The sequence below is a fragment of the Cynocephalus volans genome, chromosome 10 (assembly GCF_027409185.1).
Source record: "Cynocephalus volans isolate mCynVol1 chromosome 10, mCynVol1.pri, whole genome shotgun sequence".
Taxonomy (NCBI): Eukaryota; Metazoa; Chordata; class Mammalia; order Dermoptera; family Cynocephalidae; genus Cynocephalus; species Cynocephalus volans.
The window spans coordinates 18,615,843-18,639,060 of NC_084469.1; the positions used below are offsets into that span (position 1 = coordinate 18,615,843).

Here is a 23,218-nt window from a genome sequence, read left to right on the forward strand (position 1 = left end):
GCTGATTCACTCAGTTGGTTAGAGCTCAGCCTTATAACACCAAGGTCATGGGTTCAGATCCCTGTACTTGCCAGCTGCCCCCTAAAAACTAAAAAAAGCTGGGACACTGGATCTATGAATGTCTTTTTTTTTTTTTTTTTTTTTGCTTAGTAGTAGCTGTCCACTACAAGATACGAATTTCCTTTTTGAACACTGAAGTAAAATACTAAGGCAGTCAGGGAAGACTGACAACCCATAAGGAGAAAACACAAAAAACCTTTCCTTTCTGTAGTTCCACTACAACACAGCTTCGCAAAGCTATCATTTCATAAGAATCACCTGAGATTCTTCCTACAAACGCAAGTTTCTGGATACCACCTCAAATTCACTATATCAGACTCTCTGGGAAAGAAGTGTGAAAATTCAGGCTTTCTGGGAAAGAAGCCCGAAAAAAAATTTTTTTTTTAAAGATGACTGGTAAGGGGATCTCAACCCTTGACTTGGTGTTGTCAGCACCACACTCAATCAAGTGAGCCAACCGGCCATCCCTATATGGGATCTGAACCCATGGCCTTGGTATTATCAGCACCACACTCTCCCAAGTGAGCCATGGGCTGGCCCCAAAACTGTTATTATTTTTAACAAGTGTACCAAGTGATACTTATGTTAAGTTTGCTGTTCTCATTCTTTATTCTCACATATATACACAGGGAACAGTAAAGGGCTTAATCTCATATAAGTTAGAGTAACCAGGCATACCCTACTTGGCATAAAAATACTACTCAAGGGGCCGGCCCATGGCTCACTTGGGAGAGTGCGGTGCTGATAACACCAAGGCCATGGGTTCGCGACCTTATATAGTGATGGCCAGTTAGTTCACTGGGTGAGCGTGGTGCTGACAACACCAAGTCAAGGGTTAGGATCCCCTTACTGGTCATCTTTTAAGAAAAATTTAAAAAAAAAAAAAAATACTACTCAACGTGAAAGAGATGCAGATTTATGCTCAGGCATAATATTTAGTTAATAACTAGTTAATGAAGTGCAGAATATACAACAGAACTTCAAAAGGTTCATGGAAGAATAGAATTAAGAGATAATACAAATTTTTCCATGAACTTATTGAAGCAACCTCGTATATTGTTTTTCTTACTTCACACAAGCAACACAACTAGAACAAAAGAAATATTTTGGAAATAGAACCCAACTAGAGAGTCTCAAGTTTTAACTCACCTTGATTCCTCTTAAGAGAGCAAGTCCTAATGAATAATAGTTATGTCACTGTCATGACAAAACTGAGGCACATCTACACAATAACAGGTGTAGTTCTACCCTACCAATGCTCAGGATGCTGAAACATCAAGTCTTTCTGAAGTTGCGGGCACAATTGTCAAGTTTAGAAAACAAAACATTTCAGAGCTTGCTGGTCACAAGTAAAACCTACTATTTCTGAAATCACAAAGAGATGCTTACCTGTGGCACAACATCCTGTAGAAAAGTCACAACACTTTCCATGTAGGACTGCTCTCTGGAAAAGGGTGAAATGGATAAAATTTATCATGATGGCTTACGACCAACCATGGAAAAGCTCTATTACAACCCTAATAAAGTCACTCACTACATTAAAACAAGAAAGACTCCTATCACCTGATAATTCTGCTAACTCGTTTTTGGTTTCATGAGTCTTTGGATATGTTATAAATATAGATGAGCTTTTAATATACTTAAATATTATCTCTTTTTAAAAGTCATGCTCTCCTAATTTCATAGAGATAACTTCTAACTCCTATTTGATGAACTGATGACAGAAGACCTGACTAAGCCAGGACCATCCTCTTGAGTCAGAGAACAATGCCCTAGTTAGAGCAGGAAAAACAGTTGCTGATGACTCAATATTTAGTGTCCTCTTTAAATTGGTTATGAACCTTCTCCCTTACCTATATGTAACAAAATGAGTCTGCATTTTGCTGCAGGTGCAGGCATTAGAACAAGTTATTAAAAAGTCCTCACAATGTGCTATAAATGGAGTACTGAAAAGAAAATGATCCTCGTGAAACTTTTGGCATAGACAAGGCACAGGAAAATATTAAAATGCATAGAAGGGAAAAAATTACATTAGGGACACTAATGTATTTTGGGGGTTTTTTTGTTGTTTTTCTGGTGGCTTGCCAGTATGGGGACCTGATCCTTGACCTTGGTGTTATCAGCACCACACTCTCCCAAGTGAGGCACTGGCCAGCCAAAATTAATATATTTTAAATGGAAAATATATGGATGACAGCAAGTGAAGAAAAACAATTTCTTCAAAATACTTAATCAAATTAGTTTCAGGACAAAATAAGATGAGTTATCCTAAATCCCATTTAAAAAAAGAAAAAAGCAATATGCCTTAAAGACCTACAAAAATTGATTAGTCCAGGGCTTGGCAATTAGTTCACTCAGTAGGGAGTGGTACTGATAAACACCAAGGTCAAGGGTTTGGATCCCCATACCAGCCAACTACCAAAAAAAAAAAAAAAAATTGATTAGGCCTCAAAAAAACCACTGATTTTTACCTCTCCAACCTCATTTTTTTGCAACTCTCCTAATTTACTCTGCTTCTGCCATATGCAACTTCAATTGCTAGAATACACCAATCTCTTCTTTGGCAGCTGGCCAGCATGGGGATCCAAACCCTTAACCTTAGTGTTACAAAGTGATGTTCTTTTTTTTTTTTTTTTTTTTTTAAAGATGACCGGTAAGGGGATCTCAACCCTTGGCTTGGTGTTGTCAGCACCACGCTCAGCCAGTGAGCAAACCGGCCATCCCTATATAGGATCCGAACCCGTGGCCTTGGTGTTATCAGCACCGCACTCTACCGAGTGAGCCACGGGCCGGCCCACAAAGTGATGTTCTAACCAACTTAGCAAACCAGCCAGCCCTCAGGCTCTTCCTTGAATCAAGACATTCACACCATCTTTCTTTCTGACTGGATTCCTTCCCATACTCTTCCCTTCCTTTCAGATCTCCAGCTTAAATGTCACCTCCTCAGAGAGACCTTCCCCGCCAGCATTATGTATACTACCCCTTGTCATTCACTATCATACCACACTGTGCACAGATCACAGCCTGTAATTATTTTATTTATTTACTTGTTTACATATTTATTATTTACAGGAAGAAATCTATCTCTCATTATTTATGTTATTATCATCAGAATTTATAAGCTAGTACTTATGCCTGCAATAGATGCTCAAGCATTATTTGTTAAAAGAACACTAAATGAATGATTAAAAAAAAAACACTAAAATTATATACTGCAACAAAATGCAATATTTTTTTTTTTTAAAAAGATGACTGGAGGGCCAGCTCGTGGCTCACTTGGGAGAGTGTGGTGCTGATAACACCAAGGCTACGGGTTCAGATCCCTATATAGGGATGGCTGGTTAGCTCACATGGGAGAGCATGGTGCTGACAACACCAAGTCAAGGGGTAAGATCCCCTTACCAGTCATCTTTTATGAGTTAGCCATGGGCCGGCCCTAAAATGCTATACATTTTGAACGCCATATGGTGAGGCAGCATAGAATACCATGTAAGTATATAGACTCTGGAGACAAACTTCAGGGTTTGATCCTCACTACCCCCTTGGCTGTTAAGAAGGACAACTTAATTTTTCTCTGCTTTGGTTTTCTCACCTGTAAAATGACAATTAAAATAGTACCTAACGCATAGCTAATAATATGCTTAACATGTTGCCACGGTCCATGGTGAGCAGAGAAATATACTTCTGGGAAATGTAGCAGGAAAAAAATGAAGTATTATGGCAAAATATCATATTACAGCCTGGCTGGTTAGCTCTGTTGGTTAGAGCGTGGTGCTGATATCACCAAGGTCCAGGGATCAATCCCTGTTACCAGCCCGCTAAAAAATAAAAAAAAAAAAAGTCTTTATGGTTAGAGTGTGGTGTCATAACACTAAGGTCAAGGGTTCAGATCCCCAAACTAGCCAGTCACCAAAAAAAAAAATATATATATATATATCCTATTATGCATATACTTTTCTTAGTCTAAGAATGCAATCTTTTGTTACATGCTAAATCACCCAATGGAAATAATCCAAAATTCTACAATTCTCTCTAACAGCATTTTAAAAGGCAGAAAACAAGTTTTGCCTCTGTAGCCAGGTACTGAAGGGTAGTAATTATCTACCCCAACCCACTTTATTTTATTTATTTATTTTTTTTAAGATGACCGGTAAGGGGATCTTAACCCTTGACTTGGTGTTATGAGCACCACGCTCAGCCAGTGAGCGAACCGGCCATCTGTATATGGGATCCGAACCCGGGGCCTTGGTGTTATCAGCACCGTAATCTCCCGAGTGAGCCACGGGCCGGCCCACCCCAACCCACTTTAAATAGGCCAACTTCCCTATATCAAGATTACATTTCATATATAAAAATAGCTTGCCTTTCCCACATCTGCTCATTTCATTCACTTTGCCTAAAATGTACCTTTGATTCTAATGTCTATATTCTATTCAGCCTTTAAAGATATACTATGTTACCTTCTTAACAAAAACTTCCGTTCACCCCACTGAAATACTCCCTCTAAATTCTCATACTGTTTTGCTGGCACCTTTTCTTTTTTACTGATTATACTGATTTTAAGTATACATATCTTTCAACTACATTGGATTATAAATAAAGCTCCTAGAAAGTATAGACATCCTTTGTCAAAGAACACCTAAAATTTAAAAATGTACTCTCTATGACACTTACTTTGAAACTTTCTGAGACCTAAAATAAGAAACACATTTTACATCACAATCTAGTAAACACAGACATACATATGAATATATCTGCGTGCATGTCATAAAACAAGACTAATTCCTAACTATATTTTCTATTATATTCTATTCCACTTTTTAAAATACTGGTCCTGACTCACTAAATAGATTTAATGACCCACTAATGTGTTAAACCTGGAGCTTGAAAAACACCGCTCTTCAAGATTTGGCACAGTGCTCTTCATGTACTCATAAATGTGCTGAATACATCAACTTAAGCCTCCAATTATTCCTTTTATTTGGCCTTGGCAATGAGATTTACTCATCTTGTAAAGCCAAAATTAAAAAGATTTTTACAAAAGTAAACACTGTTCAAAAAGAAAACCTGAATATTATCATTCTGAGTAATCTTTTCTTCAGCTATTGGGCTTATCTGAAATGTGCTTACGTGACAGCCTGAGGGCGAACCACAACTCCACCAGTACAACGACTGGGTCTTCTAGGGGAATCTGTAGCCATAGCTTCATGCATAAAACCTGTTTCCAGAACAAAAACATACAGAAAAAAAAATGCATCATTATTGTTGCAGGTAGGGAGGAAGGCTTATGGTTACTCACTATAGATCCCTTGACAAAAATGCCTAAAACGTAAGAAAGTTTCCCAGCAATACCTGTGTTATCGGAAAGGGAAAAGAGAAAGAAGTATATTTTTAAATTTTTCATATTATCACGAGGTTTTTTTTTTATATAGAACCAGGCCTCAGAACCACAAACCAGTTAAGACTCTTGCTGGACCGTTTCGTTTGCTGTTAAATTAGAAAGGTAAGAGAACCAGATCATCGGATGGGACATACAGCAAAGGGTCACTTAGAAAGTCAAATGCGGGCCGACCCCGTGGCGCACTCGGGAGAGTGCGGCGCTGGGAGCGCAGCAGTGCTCCTGCCCCGGGTTCGGATCCTATATAAGGACGGCCGGTGTGCTCACTGGCTGAGCGCGGTGCGGCCGGTCACAAAAAAGACAAAAAAAAAAAAAAAAAAAAAAAGTCAAATGCACTACCTCTATGAGACAAATGAACGAATTTACTGAAATTTTATGTGGAGATAGTGGAAATACACACGGTACAATATTTCAAGATCAAATAGAACTGTGACACGACACCATTCTATCTTCCAACCAAACCTGTCAGAATCTACCAGTAAGACTACATGGCAACAATTTAAATAATATATTTTTGTTACATCCTACCTCTTTATATATCATATTTCTAACCCCCTGCTACTGTAACCTAATCACCAGTCTAAACAAACAAGTAACATAAACTTACATGATGTTAGAAAGCCCTTATCCTTTCCCATCACATCACTAAATTCCTGATCCTTGAATGTTTAATGAGCCTCTGAATCACTGAGGAGGTTTTAAGAGCATGGAGTCTACTTGGTTTAAAAGTTTAAAAGAGGACTGACAACAATATTAAACATCTCCTACAAGGCTCAGGAAAGCCCACAACCTAGAACTAATCATGAAAGCACCTAAAACCATCACTTCTAAGTAGGGAGCATTTTATCAGCTTATTTGAAAACTGCTGAACTGATGAGCCCCAGGTCCTACAACCATAACACCCTTTGCCCCAGCTAGCCCAGCTACCCCTTCCTCAGGGGGTACCTTTACCTCCAGCCCTTCAGCCCTCTCATTTCTATTCCGCCCTCTTTCCCGAACCAGTCTCCCAAGCCCTGTCCCTTAAGGGCCCTGCCTGCTGAAGGCGACCCTCGCCAGTCCCTCAGGCCCCACTCTCCTGAAAGACACTCGCACAGCGCTACCCACTTAACCTCCAACGCGAAGCCACCGCTGCCCCCGGCCGCCCGCTGGCCCTTTGCCCTTCCCCCTCCTCCTCCAGTCTCGACAACCCTCCCCCGTCGAACTCCTGCCAGCCAAACCCAGGCCCCTCATGCTGCCTGACCCTCATCGTCCCCAAGCCTCCCCAAAGCCACAGCCCCGCCAGCCCTCTCACCGGCCGCCCCGCCGGTAAACGCTGTTCTCCAGCCCAAGGCTCACTGTTTGGAGTCTCCCCTCTTGATTGACGGCTTCCACTTCCTACCACGCCTCAGCGGAACCACCCCTGTAGCCAATCCCAGAAGCAAACTGGCTGTGGCCGGGCACCGCCCTTGGAGGTCAGCTTCGCCAACCAGCAAGTAGTAAAGAGGCGGACCCGCATCCTAAATTTATCCAATCCGCTGGGGCTGGAGGTAAAACACAACACTATGTATGTTCGGGTGAAGCCGACGTGTCAGGTTCGGTTGCAAACGCAGGCAAGTGGGGAGGAATTATGAACATGCCTATTTTCTTTACAGACAGCACCTTCGTAGTTTTGTCAAAAAAAGCAACATGCTCCAGACCCCTTCCCCCTCAGCCGAGCGTCTCGGATTGGGAGCCGGAGGACAGTGAGACTGGTGTGTTTACATCGAATTCTCGCGACAGATGGTTCGAAGCTCAAAGCACGTGGACATGGCAGCTGCCAATCACTTTTAGCTGGCCACTCAGCCATCCCGAGCCCGCCTTCTGTCCCGCCCTTCGCGATGTGTTTACCTTCCGGGAGCCTAGGCGGCTGAGGTCGGGAATCTTGTCAATTTGAGCTAGGTTTGTAGAACACACCTGATTCCTACCTTACCTAAGTTTCTATCTCCCATGTCTTTGGGGAGATCTCGCCTTTGTCATTTCATCAGTTACATTTCTTTTATAAGAATAATATTTATGAACTTATTGAACGCTCAGCATAGTCCTTCATATACTTCATATACAATACGTAATATGTATTATCAAATTTAATGCTAAAGACAGTTTCATGAGGATACAGCTTATTAATAGGCATGGAACTTGTAAAAAATTGACTGATACAGAAGTAAAATTTTATTATTTTTGTTTGTTTTGTTTTTGACGTCTGGCCTGCACAAAAATACAGTTAATCAGGGGCTGGAGATAGATATAGGTACAGATAAAGAGATGGTAGATAAAAGTACAGAAATAATTGTATCCAGGAAGCCAATCATTTACTCTGGATGCTCAATTAGTGTCAATAAACAGAACTCTCAAAGTGTGCCATTTTTCAACCTAATTTTTGAACGTTGGCTGAAAAAGTTTTTTTTTTTTTTTTTTTTCTAGATGACCGGTAAGGGGATCTTCACCCTTGGCTTGGTGTTGTCAGCACCACGCTCAGCCAGTGAGCTAACCGGCCATCCCTATATGGGATCCGAACCCGGGGCCTTGGTGTTATCAGCACTGCACTCTCCCGAGTGAGCCACGGGCCGGCCCTGAAAAAGATTTTTAATGTTCATCTTCCACTCCACAAATTCCCAGCATGATGGGCCTTTTAAGATTTGCTTCCTACATTAAACGCATAAAGAAGGAATCTTTCCACTATTCTGAATTCCTTCTGTTCCTACTGCTTACTTCTTCATTGTCTTTGAAATGTATTTTGGGTGTTTCTCTTGTGCATATCTCATTTTCTCCACCTAGAAAGTTAAACTTCTTCTAGGCATTAGTAGACTAAGATACTAAGGCTTTTACATTGTGAGGCAAATGTGGTGACCACTACGTTATAGAAAACTGGACTAGGCTTTTTACATTGTTGATTTTTTTTTTTTTTTTTTACTGGAATCCAAACCCTTGACCTTGGTGTTACAACATCTAATTCTAGCCAACTGAGCTAACCGGACAGCCCCTTACATTGTTGAATCCCCTTCAACTCCTAACAGCCCTGAACACACAACAGGTATTTAAAAATTCAAGCCTGGAAATAAATAATAAAAGATAAAATAAAAATTCAGACTTATTTGAATTAAGTAATTATTATTCTTATGTTATCCAGGATCCAGAGCAATAATCAAGGGGAAATCCAAGGAGACCAATAGGTAATAATCATAAAAGGTAATAATCATATATTAATCACAAATATAATAATAAATGTGATAACCAGTATTTGTATAAAGTTTTTCAATTTAAATAGGTGTTTTACCTTAAATAAGGAAAAGTAGAGGAACAAGACAGTGGAAAAAGAGACCAAGGCACCTGCCCTGCTGTGGGTACTCACCTGTCTCAGGCTTATGAAGAAACTGGTTCTTTTTTGTTTTGTTTTGTTTTTATTTTATTTAACATTTCCCATGCTGTGCCCACTTATAAGAAGAAATAAAATTAAGCTGAAATTATGATGAACAAATAAATAAATAGCTGTTTTATATGCATTATTAAATTCTGTAACTCTTTGTGTAAGATCTGTGCACCATGCACAGACCCCACACGTCGGGATGGCTCACCTCACAAAGACCATGAGACAGAGACTGATGCAATCAAGCAAGAGGAGTTTATTCCAGCATGCTGGGGTCAATCAGCATTCAAGACAAAAGCAACCCCGAGCTCTTTAACACAAGCACTTTTTATACAGTTTTTGTTTGTTTGTTTGTTTGTGTTTTGCAGACAGACTTTTGCAACAGGATGAGTTGTATACTGCTTAGGGTTATCTGAGATGACCTTTAGAATTTATGGGTGGTCTTTAGCGGGCTGACACACCGATAAGGAACAGTATATTTCTCAATCATTTATCTTTCTTGTGGTCAGGCCAGGCGGCCTCTAGATAAGGAGCTGGTCCCTGGAACCGGTGGGTGGTTCCTTTCTTCCTGGAATTTAGTGTGCCTGGGCCCGCCTGCTTGGCGCCTTAGAAGCTGCCTTACTTGAAATGGCATTAGTACAGAAACAAATTGTGCATGTTAAAGTTATATTTTACTCTACATTTGACTCTACAAAAGTATGGAAAAATCAAGCAAACAAAAGAACATAAAGGATACACTTGTACACGGTTCATTTATTCATTCAACAAATATTAGAGTACCTATTAAGTGTCTAGGTTTCTAGGTTTCTAGGTTCTGGGGATATAGGTTTTTGTTTTCTTTTGTTTTTGGCAGCTGACCAGTATGGGGATCTGAACCCTTTACCTTGGGGTTACCCACACCATGCTTTGATCAACTGAGCTAACCTGCCAGCCTTTGGGAATTTAGTAGTGAACAAATCAACAAATCAATGTAGTTGTCCTTAGCCAGAGAATTTACATTCTGGTGGGAAGACATAAATAAACACAGCAACAGAGAAATTTAAGTAGTGTAAAATGCTATGAAGAAAACAAAACCAGATAAATAGAGGTGGAAGATGGCTTATTTTAGATAGTGTGATCAGAGAAGGCCTCTCAGGAGATGACATTTGAACTTAAACCTCAATGAAGTGGGTAAGCCACTGAGGGAAAAGCAGTCCAGACAAAAGGAACAAGTATAAAGTCCTTTAAAAGGGAATGAATTTTGAGGGAAAATAAGAAAACCAATACAGGTTAAGCAAAGTGAACTAAGTTGAGAGTGATTACAAAGTGGTTAAGAGACACAGTAAGGCTAGGCCTGTGAACAAAACTGACTCCATTTTCCCTGCAGAAGACATTTTGTTACTTTTCCACTCCTTAGTCATGAGACCCACCGCCACAGGGCACATGATTACCCCATGGCCCACCCTGAAAAATAAACTGAGATAAGAAGGGAACAGAGAGTCACTGATTTGCAAATCCCCTCCTCAAGGCTTATTTACTGTAACTGTAAAAATTAAGTTACAGATTAACCTTATGACCCTTTTAGGAATCCCACATGTGCAAAAAATTTCAAGGTGATTTCTTCAATGACCCTCCTAGGGTGACGATAATGAACACCACCATCTTGGACCTACTGAGCAGGCACAAGGACCAAAGCCCTGAGCATGTGGCCATGACACAACCAGGAAGAACGGAATGGACCACCTCCAGTGATGCTGGCCTGCACCCTTAACTCTTTTCCCTATAAAAGACCCTGACAGCTCCCCTTGGGGGGCTAACTTTACTGTAGCTATCCCCCTTATGGATAAGTCTATCTCCTCTTTTAATAAAGTGTCGCTTGCTTTACTGTTGGGTGCATTGTTCACTTCTATGACTTTTGGACCGAGGAGCCTAATCTGGTAACATTTTTTTGGCAAGCTGAGCCAGGAGATAAGGTCACTCTGGGTACCAGGGATGGCCCTGGGATTTTCCCCATGTAGCACACAAGCTGCTCTAATATCTGCACCAGCAAAAATTGGAAAGCCTCAGGCACCAGAGAAGACCCCATCTGTAAGAGGCAAGTGGCACTGGGACTATTTTGCTCCCATGTCTCTGCTGCTGGTTAGTCTCTCCTGGAGCCCCCGGCTTAAATTCTGACAATATCTTATTCTCTTTTACTCTCCCTTTTTCTTTCCCCTTCCTTCCTCTTTAAAGTGACTGTCAGACAACTATAGCTTGAACTCCTTTCAACCTATGAGAAGCATGCTCCCTCTGGCCGCAGCAGCTTGCCCTGACAGGTAACTAGCAGAGTTGGGAAGGCCAGTCCTCCCCTGTGAAGATCTTGCTTGAGCAGGTTCTTCCTGACAGGGGTTCATGAGAGTAGTGGAGATTCATTCCCACACCACGCAGTGACTATAAGTCCTGAAGCCACTAGAATTCTCTTTACCTTTCTCTGATTTTCTGAGCCCTCTCCTGCTATTTGGTCGGATTGCATCCGCTACTTATATAGGTGCACCCTGGAGGATTCCCAGCTATGCTTTGTTTCTCTGACTTATAAAGTGGACCCCTACTATTCCTCTTTTCTCTTTATTTGCTTGTTTAGACAGTTGAATAATGGTTATCTCAATAAGCCTTCTCACTTTTGGACCTTTGAGTCATTTTAGTGGGAGAGGGCAAGCCAAGCCTAGTCTGCAGGTAACAGGAAAGGTAAGCAGCGGCCAGATGAAGTATGGTCTTATCTAAAATTACATGGAGCTTTAATTTTATTCTAGGGTGGGAATCTATTAGAGGAATTTCAGCTAGGACGTGTCATCATATTTACATTTAAAAAAAATTTTTTTTTGGCGGCTGGCTGGTGTAGTGGTTTGAACCCTTGATCTTGGTGTTTTGTTTTTTTTTTAAAAGATGACCAGTAAGGGGATCTTAACCCTTGACTTGGTGTTGTCAGCACTACGCTCAGCCAGTGAGCGAACCGGCCATCCCTATATAGGGTATGAACCTGTGGCCTTGTTGTTATCAGCACCTCACTCTCCCGAGTGAGCCACGGGTTGGCCCTGACCTTGGTGTTTAAACACTGCACTCTAACCAATTGGGCTAACTGGCCAGCCCTATGTACATTTTTTAAAGATCCTGTCTACTATACGGAGAGAATAAACTGTTGTGGAGGAGGGAACAAGAATGGAAGCAGCAGGTCAAATAGAGACACCGTTTCAGAAGACCAGGTGGGAGATGAAGTCTAGAACTACACCTAGAATTAAAGAAGTAAAGATGATGAAAAGTAGTTGATTTCAGAGTGTACTCGGGAGAATTGAACTTGGTAATGGGGTGGATGTGGGATGGAGGGAAAGAATCAAAGATGATTCTTGTCTTGATTCTTGAATCAAGGATGATTCACCTCTGGTGCCATTTGCAAATAGGATGAACTCTAACCGTTATACATTTTTTAGTGGGAATATATTTCTGTGCATTGGTTTCGTGCTTTGTAAATTGTAGAAAGAATAGCCTCTTGGGGAGGGCTGGGACGGGGAGGGGCTGTCCAGTCAGGGATCCAATCCCTAGACCTTGGTGTTATAACAGCAACACCTCGCTGTAATCAACTGAGCTAACTAGTCCAGCAACATCAAGCTAGAGTTCTTTGTTCTTCCAATTGCTACCACAGCCCATCATGATAAATTACTAATGACTAAAATTGCCTCTTCTATAGCCCTGGAGATCAAAAAACAAAAGCCCAAGAGACGAATCAGGAGCTTTTGCATAACTATCCATATACAAAACAAGTTTCAAGGTTAGTGTGTACTTTGGAGTTTTTTTGTTTGTTATGATTAAGATTCGGGTTTTAGCCTTAAGCATGTCATTGCCTCACCACCAAAAACACCTGGATAATAATCACATGATTTCAGCAGTGGTAAAATAATGTTTTCACACACAACCATGTTGAATATTAATATTTTAATTTTCAGTGAAGTAAAAGGAAAAATAGGTCTTTTAAAAAAACCACATTTCTCTAAAATCTTCCAATTGTGAGGTAAAAATACATTAATTCCTTACTATATAGCCTTTCTTTGATGCATTCATTAGGTTGAAATTTTTGAACATTACCTTTTTGATGGATCTTGGACGTGACCGGTGCCATCTTGGACGTGACCAGCGGCATTTTTGGCAAGGCCAAGGACAAAATGGCCCCCAACCCCTCCCCACTTCCCTTTACAAGAAGCCTCATGACTTCTGCAAAATAGAAACTCTTTTGCTTCTGCATGGGTGCAATGCCCCTCCCTCACAATGCCCCTCCTTGATTGCTTTCAGCCAGCCCTTGGTGCCCTACAGTATATTTAAGCTCTCCCACCCCCAGGCCTAGTGCTGCCCTCCACTTTGAGGGCAGCCCCGAGCTGCCCTCCACTTTGAGCACAGCCTGGCAGATTCTTTTCCTTTAATAAAGCTTGACCAGTACCCGGCATCTCGGCTCACTTTCTTTCACTTTTGTAGTGACAAAAGACAAGCTTACAACAAATTTAAAGATCTCAGTTGGCTTTTTAATTTTTTTTAATTAATTTGTTTTAGGCAGCTAGCTGGTTACAAAGGTCTGAACCCTTGACTTTGGTGTAATACCACCACACTCTAATCAACTGACCAGTCCTATTTTTTAGAAGATTATTTATTCATTTTATCTTCTCCTGTCACTCTCACCAGGATCTCAATTGGCTTTACTGAGATTCTAGAATGGGGCATTTAGATAGAATTTAATGGGGCGTTTAGTATAGAATTTAATAATTATATTAATATTTTATTAATATTCTATATTATTATAAAATTATATATTAATTTAATATTAATATTTATATATTATTTTATAATGTTATATATTTTTATTTTAATAATTCTATTTAATATTTTATAGAATTTAATATTCTATATTAAAATAACAATTTCACCATAACCAGCCACACACAAAAAAAATTCAGAGTGCAAAAATGAACGTTATACATGTATTTTGTTGTTACTCTAAAGCACAATCATGGCACAACAGAATGTTAATAATATAAGTATATACCACTCAAACAACTTAAAACAAAAATCCAGTAACATGAGGAACAGTTCACTGATTTATTAGATGAACGAACATATATACCCATATAATCAATGAAAACTGTATGATATAAAATAATTTAAGAAATGTTGGGAATTAGCAGCACCATCCATTACTGAAACAGCAAGAAAAACTTCACATAGTTTAAGCAAACACTAGAAGGGGGTAACTACCTTAAAACCTAATAATGTCATTGGTCTGGGATGACTGGAAAGGGCATTGTTTTAGGCACATGTACCTCCTTCTATGCCAAAGATTCAGTGAGTATTCTGGAATAAAGTTTTAGAAAAATGCTACTGAAGTAAGAGATACTGCATAGTATTTTAACTGGGACAAGGAGACTAACATCCAGCTACTTTAGCATGGCTCAACCTTTCTTCTATGAAAAATTTAGTTTTGAATTATTGAAATAAAAATAATTTTTAAAAGACACTAGTCTCTAAGAAACATTAAGTGGAACACAGGTCACTATGAAAATACATCACTTTTCCAGTCTGCTTAATAATTTACTTTAAAAAGTTGCGTAGTTTTCATCACAAGTGGCTTATACAAATTTTTTAATAAGCATTTTTAAATGTTCAAACATATTTCTAAAACCTAATAAATTCTTTTGATTTTTTTTAAACATTTAGCCCTGTTGTCACAATTACTGTGTATAAGAGTAAGAGACTGAGTCTGTGTAAAGGATACAAGTTTACACACATTTTACAGCAACTTATACCCTAACATCTACAAAATTCACATTTATAATACAAGAAAGTAAAAGGCCAGGATAAAACATGAATTCCAAAAGTCAAACTGTATCCTCTTTTTGTCTCCTTAAAAAAAGTTCAGCTTCGGCACCAAATTTTAAAAGCTCTCTTTATCCTAAGTTTGGAAAAACCCCATTTCCCAGATATATTTTAGCAAACACAAACAGTTTTCCTGTGCTGATGTAGTAAAGGATTTCCAATTTTCTTCTGGCCCCTAAGTCTGCGTCGCATGGTAAGTTTAACAGAGTTCTTTCGCTGTGAGGTTGTGGGCAGGCTTGCAGGCTGAGCACCACTACTTCGACTTAAGCAATTTCGTCTATGCTTCTTCATAAGGGGGCCAGAGTTGGATTCCTCTAAAGTCCTTTTAAAGTTTGCTGGAGGCGTTCTCTCAACTTCTTGGGCTTTTATTTGACCAGAGGTCGACATCTTTAAATTTTTTTGGTCCATGATGGTGTTTGTTGAATTGGTAGGCACAAGGCCAATTGACAGGCTATTATTCAAAGAATCATGTATCCTTAAAGTCAGGGCTTTAGCACAATTTTCTTCAAGTGGCTCTGGATCTTTTGAGGGTATGACTACAGCCTGGACACTCCCTCGACCTATCTCAGCTGGGACCTCTAAAAAATTCTCTGAGAAGGCATTACTGCGAACAAAGGCAGGTAAATGATCTTTAGAGTTGAGCCTTGGCCATGGATCCTCCTCCAGTGACTGAAAAACAAGAAGGTAGAACAAATAAGAAATAATTTATCCTAGAACTCAACAAATCCATGACATGTGATATGAGGCTCCTTATGAAGCTATTAAGATGAAAAAAACATGATATGCATTCATTCATTCATTCACTATATATACATTTTTTTAAATTGATATCATTCACTATATATTTAATTGAACTGTGTGCAAGGCTCTATGGAAGGAAGCTGGATGAGAAGGCGGCAAAATAAAGGTTGACAGTGACGTTGAATCCTGCGTTCAGGGTAATAAATGAAACAAAATAATCTATCTAAGTAGATTAAAATTCATGTGATCACAAGTATTTTCTGTTCACTAGCAGGTAACCAAAAATAAGAATCTTAAGAAACAAGATTTCAAAACAGACCCTACAAATAACCACAGGCACACATTTACTCTTCCATTATCCTAGCCCATTCATTCAGTAGCCAAACATGAAGATCAAAAGTACCACATTTTCTGTTTACATTTTATGTGTAGCAATAACATAATCCTGATGAAATGGTCTAATTATTTTACACAAATGCCTTATGTTTTTCCTTTGGGACCATCAAAAAATTGCTTTGAGGGCTGGCCGGTTAGCTCAGTTGATTAGAGCACAGTATTATAACACTAAAGTCAAGGGTTTGGATTCCCATACTGGCCAGCTGCAAGGAAAAAAAAAATTTCTTTTGAGAAGCCATTAACAACATCCTAATTTTCTGGTAATTCAAACAAATGTCAACCTATGTAAACAAATTTTCAATTTAACACAGGATGACCGGATGAAAAAGAACAGGTTTCGGGGCCGGCCCGTGGCTCACTCGGGAGAGTGCGGTGCTGATAACACCAAGGCCCCGGGTTCAGATCCCATATACGGATGGCCGGTTCGCTCACTGGCTGAGCGTGGTGCTGACAACACCAAGTCAAGGGTTAAGATCCCCTTACCGGTCATCTTTAAAAAAAAAAAAAAAAAAAAAAGAACAGGTTTCTATTCAAAGACATTAAGATTTACAGGCTCATGTATATTCTGATTCTCTTCAAATATTACAAAGAAAATAATTTTAGAGCTAGAATGGTCTTTTGACATAAACCAGTTAGCTTAATCATTGGTGGGATGGGTGGGTCTCACTAGGATAAGTGACAAATTTGTGTGGTTTTTTTGTTTATTTCCTACTTCCTAAAATCAAATTTCTGAATACTTAGTAATGTGGGAAATGTGGAGTACAACTTAAAGCAACTATGTCATAATAAAAACTCAAATCAATGTTGCTTTGCACCCATCCCACAAACATTAGACGCTGTTCGGTGATTTGAGAAAAGAACATATGGGACCCTATTGAGAATGGCTAGGGAAACCCTAAATAAATAAAACAAATGAGAATCAACAGGAACTTTAGGTATGGTTTTTTAAAGCTTCACAGGTCGTTCAGATGTGTACTACTACTTTAAGTGTAATGCTCTAGATATACATATACTCAGAATATCCTCCCATCTCCAGACAGGTAAGAACATTCTTCCTATCAAACTCAAACCTTTCAAAGTAATATTTTATAAAAGCATTGTCTTAATAGTTTCTCAAGGACAGAGTTAAAGTATAAATATTATCTCTCCCCCAAGTATGTAACATTTCCCTCAAGTGGACTCAATCAAATTCATCAAAATATTCTGCTGTAGACTGGTAAATGAATATGAATAAACACCTTTCTAAAACTGCTGTATAAAAGTAAATTTACAATAAAAATGTTTAATGTGTCTAGAATTAAAAGGAAGTTGAAAGCATCCAAAATCTTGTTTCTAAAAGTATTTCAACTTAACCATACACATGAACATGCTTTACTGAAAAAAGAAGGTCCAATGGAGACTGGATATCATAAAAGGACACAGAAATCCTAGTTCCTAATTTGGTACTTCCCCAAATACACTACTTCTCTTTTTTATTAAAACTATACTTTCTTTCTGGAGCCATTGATCCATTTATATATTATACACTGGACGGTTTATTGAAAGCCTAATTGTTCTTGTCTGTTTGAACACTGACTACATGTTGGGCAGCAATCTTAATTCAAGTTAATAGTTTGAGATAAGAGTAACAGAATAGTCTCTTTTCTAGGATATTTACATACGGCTTCCAGTATCAACAGTGAAAGCTGCATGTGAGTTTATCCCCCTACATTAGGTTGATTCAAATGTTTAGCCTAGTCACAAGAATGCTCTGGCAGATTTACAGAAAAATAAGTAATAGGGGCTGGCTGGTTAGCTCAGCTGGTTAGAGTACAGCCTTATAACACCAAGGTCACAGGTTCAGATCCCTGTGCCAACCAGCCACCAAAAAAAAAGAAAAAAGAAAAGAAGAAAAAGAAGTAATAAAAGTAATAAGTAATCATTGACCAAGAGTTCATGCTGCTATAACACAGAAAAAAAATGTGTAACAAGACCAGCCAGCAAGTAAATTCTGTAGCAGAAGGATTCCCACTGCCAAATAATCACATCACTACTTTGGGAACAACAAAAAAGGTAGGCATCAAGACATTTACTACAATAGAACATATTGCTCTAGCATGAATAACAAGGTTAGACATTAGATGGAATTCCTTTATAAAAGAAAAACAATGGGACAATTTCAGAGTTAACACAATTTATTATAATTTCTGTTTTGCTATGTCTTTTTAAATTCACAGATTATTTTGACACTTCAGTGCGCTGGCTTTTTTCCCCCCACTGCCTCTTTGAACTTTTCCTTTTCCTTCTTTTTTTGTTGACATTCTGTGGGAATACATTGTATATGTTAGTACAGTCAACTACTTAGACTTCTTGGACTCATCCCAGATAAATGTGTACTATTATTATTATTTTTTCTTAAGATGACCAGTAAGGGGATCTTAACCCTTGATTTGGTGTTGTCAGTACCACGCTCTCCCAAGTGAGCTAACCGGCCATTCCCTATATAGGGATCTGAACCCGTGGCCTTGGTCTTATCAGCACCACACTCTCCCAAGTGAGCCACGGGCCGGCCCCTAAAAGTGTATTATTGCTAAGCCTTCTCGCATATTCATAAAACATTTGTTGTAATACTGAGAGATCACCTCTAAAAATACATACTAAAATCTCACTGCTTCAGAGATCAACTTTCTCCTTTCATCTATTTTATAATCCAATATAAACAACTAATTACAAATTGAGCCTACAACATAACTGAAACTAAGTTTTAATTTTCTGAAACTCTTTCCTCTCTTCCCTCATTCCTTCTTCCTATAGCTCTTGGCTTGTAAAACATTCAAAATTAACCAAATTATCATTACACTTATCTAGATGTCGTTAAACATGAGATAACTATAAAGATGAAATAAATCAGAGATACTTGTGAGTACCCACATTTATGTCAGTTAAGGTTAAAAGAAAAACAAAACAATTTCTTGGACAGGAATTTGCTTTTGTTACTTATTAGATCAGAGTCAACAATACTAATTATTCCCTTGTTGTTTTCTTTTCTTTTCTTTTCTTTTCTTTGGTGGCTGGCCAGTAAGGGGATCAAAACCCTTGACATTGGTAGCCAACCAGCTAGCCCAACACTAATTATTCTGAATTGATCTAAATATTTTTTCATATTTGGGTGGGTCCTATTGGCTAACAAATAACAATGCCTGCACATAAAGTTAGTGTATAAATAAATCTCCTTATCTTAACTTTGGTATTATTTCTCAAATTTTAAAAATATATTGTGTGTACAGTTTTACTAATGCCAATCAGCAGATTACAAAAATTTTTTGTTTGTTTTGGTGGATGGCCATGTAATAATTTTTGAGGTCAATATTAAGAATATTAAGGTCAAGGGTTCGGATCCCCATACTGGCCAGCCTCCCTTCACCCCCGCTAAAATGTATATTATGAATATTTATTCCTATTACTATATTTATTCCTATCACAATACCCCTCACCCTGACCACTACCCTAATGCCTCCTTCTCTATTCTACCTAAAGGTCAGTTATTCAAATATGTCAGGGAACATAATAGTAATGAATACATTCAATATTCAGAATACGCAAATAACCTTCTTCGCAGATTTAATAAGAGAATAAAGAGACCTTAAGGAGTTCCAATTTACATCATCACTAAAGGGTTCTCAAAGAAAAGAAAGCATTGACAAGAAATTTCTTTTTTTTTTTTTTGTCGTTTTTTTTTTTTTTTCCGTGACCGGCACTCAGCCAGTGAGTGCACCGGTCATTCCTATATAGGATCCGAACCCGCGGCGGGAGCGTTGCCGCGCTCCCAGCGCAGCACTCTACCGAGTGCGCCACGGGCTCGGCCCGACAAGAAATTTCTTTAAGAAAATTAGTATAAAATAATTTGTCAGTTTCTAAATGAAAAGATTCCATTTCATTTTACCACATATACTTTTTGCCATATATATGTTAAGTAAAGAAAGCAAGCAGTAATAATAAATTTCCAAGTTTGTTTGTTTGTTTTGCAGCTGGCCAAGTACAGGGATCCGAACCTATGACCTTGGTGTTATAAGGCTGCTCTCTAACCAACTGAGCTAACTGGCCAGCCTTAAATTTCCAAGTATTGACTAAAGGATCACAATACCCCAAATTAAAGTTCTTTGACACAAAAAAACTGCCTGAATAGTTGACAAAATTCCACTGCAGGGCTGACCAGTTAGCTCACTTGGTTAGAGCACTGGTGCTGATAACACCAAGGTCCAGGGTTCAATCCCTGTACCAGCCAGACACCAAACCAAAACAAACAAACAAAAAAATTCCACTGTATTTCCCATTTTAATGATCAGTCTACTAAAAAATCATTCTCAGAAGACCAGGTTAGCCATGCTTTATATGAAAGTAGTTATCGATATTACTATTTTTTGGTAGAAAAAATTAGGAAGAAAATGCAATCAGGTATTTGAGTTCTTACTACATCAGAAAAAGGAAAATATGGTACCCATTTAAATTTACCTATTTCACAGCATATCTTAAATTCACTCAATATTAACATAGATAAGAAATATGAATGATGTTTCTCATCCATGTTAATATACAACCAGTTCTAAGGTCTGATATTCTCAGGTCCAGTTCAATCTTGATTCTATATGATCTTGTTCAGACTGTTTAATCTCTCATTATTATTTGGCAGCTGACCATATGGGGATCCGAACCCTTGATCTTGGTGTTAGAACTCTGTGCTCTAACCAACTGAACTAACCGGCCAGCCCTTCTCACCCTTATTATTGATAACATAAAATAATATAGCACTATTTCTGGGTTATGAGGTTCAAATGAAATATTACATATGAAAGTGCTTCACAAACTTCCCAATGCTTTAAAATTTTCATGGTATTAGAAAGGGATCAATAAATTCCAAACATTAGTACTCTTCAGTGTTATAACACCAGGGTCAAGGGTTCAGATCCCCGTAGCAGCCAGCCACCAAAAAAATAAAGATAAAAATTAAAATTAAAAATATATATATATTCTTCAGGGGCTACAATCATCTTTCTATTTGGTGCTATACACACAGCTGGCATTCAGATTAGTAGTAATGTGAAGATGGCTCTCTGACTATAAGTTACATAACAAACATTCATCACTTTCTTGAACTTAGTTCAAATCCAAAATCCCATTATATAAAAAATCCAAAAATTGTTTTCAGGCAACACTAACCAAAGAAATTCTGACTACTAAAACATTTAAAAATTACAGAACTATATACCTTAAGTGGTGGTGTAGAACATGGGGGAGGAGTCATCACGCAGGTTTCTTGGCTATTATAGGAAGGGCTATCAGTCAGATTCAGATAGAGCTCATCTTCGTTAGTGAAGTTTCCCTGATTGTCCACTCCTGGAGAGATGCAGATTACTATGGCACTAGTGTTATCTGCTCGGAGCATACGCTGCCTCCAGCGGCCTAATGCTCGATTCACAAGCATTTTAGCACAAGATTGTCCATGCTCACCCTGTATTTAAAAGAACAAAGAGAAGGAAGGTAATAACTAAGATTTAGTTGCAACTCTATCTGTATCAAATTAAAAATGGGGTGTTCAATGTGGCCTAAATAAATAAAGCTCCCAAATTTTCAAATAACCACAGTCCCCATAACTATGTAAAAATAGTACTTTTCTAAATTAAAAAAAATAAAACAAGTTCTTATCCTGTGGTTAAATTTCACTCATGTATTTTTATCAAAAAACTAAGTCGTCACTGTAACTTAAATTAGGAGAAGTTATATAGAAGTTACCTAAAAATGGAAGTAACATGAAGTTATTATAAGTAAACATAATCCACAAATAAGAAAATAAGGCATGGTGAAAAAACTCACTGCAAAGGGCCAATCTCCTCCTAATAAGAGCTTCTGCAAATAAAAGACAATGACCTAACACAAAAATTGTCAAAGAATATGAACAAAATTCAGAGACAAGGAAATATAAATGGCTCTTAAATATACAGACATGGTCAATGTCACTCAAAAGAGGAAAAACGTACCACAATAACTGGTTAAGGTACAGAGGGCAAATATATACCAACAGGAAGAGTAAAACAAAGCAGAACAAAACAAAAAGAATCTCATGTTATGCAAATAAAAGTAACCTGGAATAAAACTTCCAGTTTCATATACAAATTCAAAATTTGCCAATTTTCAAAGAATAAAAATGAAAATTTGTGCTCCAGCTTGGTAGCTTGGTTGTTTAGAGTGTGACCTTGTAACACCAAGGTCAAGGATTTGGATCCCCATACTGGCCAGCTGCCAATAAAGAAAAGAAAAGGTTGTACTCCAAAAAATAGGGTTCGTATGTCTTAAAAGTACCTTTAGTAATAACTGAATGATGAAAATGAGTGGAACAGCCGCAAGAAAAAAAAAAAACAAAAGAAAAGAAAAAATATGAGTGGAAATGTTTTAAAAAGAAATGTATCATAAACTATACAATGAAAAAAATTTTAATGTTCTATACAATGTGATAAAAAATATATTAATGTATAGTCTCCGTAACAACTTTTCAGTCAATGATGGATGGCACATATGACTGCATTAACAACTTTTTGTTCAATGATGGATGGCACATATGACTGAGGTCCCATAAGATTATAATGGCCATACCATATAACCTAAGTGTGTAGTAGGCTATACCATCTAGGTTTGTATAAATACACTCTAAGATGTTTGTGCAAGAGAAATTGCCTAATGACACCTTTCTCAGAACATATTCCCATAGTTAAGCAATGTATGACTATAATTATAAAAATATTAATGTACTGTATATTATATAATGTATTATAGTACAATAAGTAGTACATTAATATTTTTATAATTTACTATACATAATGTATTATAAGTCATCAGGTTGTCACCTATATCTCTGAAGTTTATATAATCAAACCGAATAAAGAACTGAGGTTTTTCATCCTCTCCTTGGGAAAACAGGGTATCATCTTTATTTGGGGTTGTCTTATCTCGGGCACAATATTCCCACAACACATCAGGAACAGCAAACTGCAAAAAACTCTCTCAGCAGCTTTGCTTACCACCCTAATATTAAGCCATCCTTGCATTCCCAAGATAAATCCCACTTTGTCATGATTTTTTTAAACTGTTCTCCTCCCCACAAACCTTTTCTGTCCAATTTTATTATCAAGATTTACTAGTCTCATAAAACAAAGGTACTAATCAAATTACAGCTTGGGGAGACTTTTCATCTATATTTCCTGAAATTGCTTTATAACATGGGAATTTTTTTCTTTCTTTTTAAAAAAAATTTACCATGGAGGTTTTCTGTTCTTTCAGTGTTTGCTAGAATTTGCCTATATTTGTTTTCATATGTATACTTTAAAACCAATTAAATT

At 38.1% G+C, this 23,218-nt stretch overlaps 2 protein-coding genes across 10 annotated transcripts in view; both read right to left on the reverse strand.

Moving 5' to 3' along the window:
- The window catches only part of BCAS3 (BCAS3 microtubule associated cell migration factor), a 601,295-nt gene extending 594,490 nt beyond the window's left edge, over positions 1-6,805 (reverse strand). For all 8 annotated transcript variants that reach the window (XM_063109232.1, XM_063109228.1, XM_063109233.1 and 5 more), the window contains exons 1-3: positions 6,750-6,805; positions 5,191-5,278; positions 1,450-1,504 (exon numbers count right to left, since the gene is read on the reverse strand). In XM_063109232.1, coding sequence (XP_062965302.1) covers positions 1,450-1,504; positions 5,191-5,273 — 138 coding nt within the window. In that variant the 5' untranslated portion in view covers positions 5,274-5,278; positions 6,750-6,805. The remainder of the gene's footprint in view (positions 1-1,449; positions 1,505-5,190; positions 5,279-6,749) is intronic.
- A 6,966-nt stretch (positions 6,806-13,771) lies between these two features.
- PPM1D (protein phosphatase, Mg2+/Mn2+ dependent 1D) overlaps positions 13,772-23,218 on the reverse strand; it is a 58,551-nt gene continuing 49,104 nt past the window's right edge. For both annotated transcript variants that reach the window (XM_063111561.1, XM_063111560.1), the window contains exons 5-6: positions 21,094-21,336; positions 13,772-15,380 (exon numbers count right to left, since the gene is read on the reverse strand). In XM_063111561.1, coding sequence (XP_062967631.1) covers positions 14,823-15,380; positions 21,094-21,336 — 801 coding nt within the window. In that variant the 3' untranslated portion in view covers positions 13,772-14,822. The remainder of the gene's footprint in view (positions 15,381-21,093; positions 21,337-23,218) is intronic.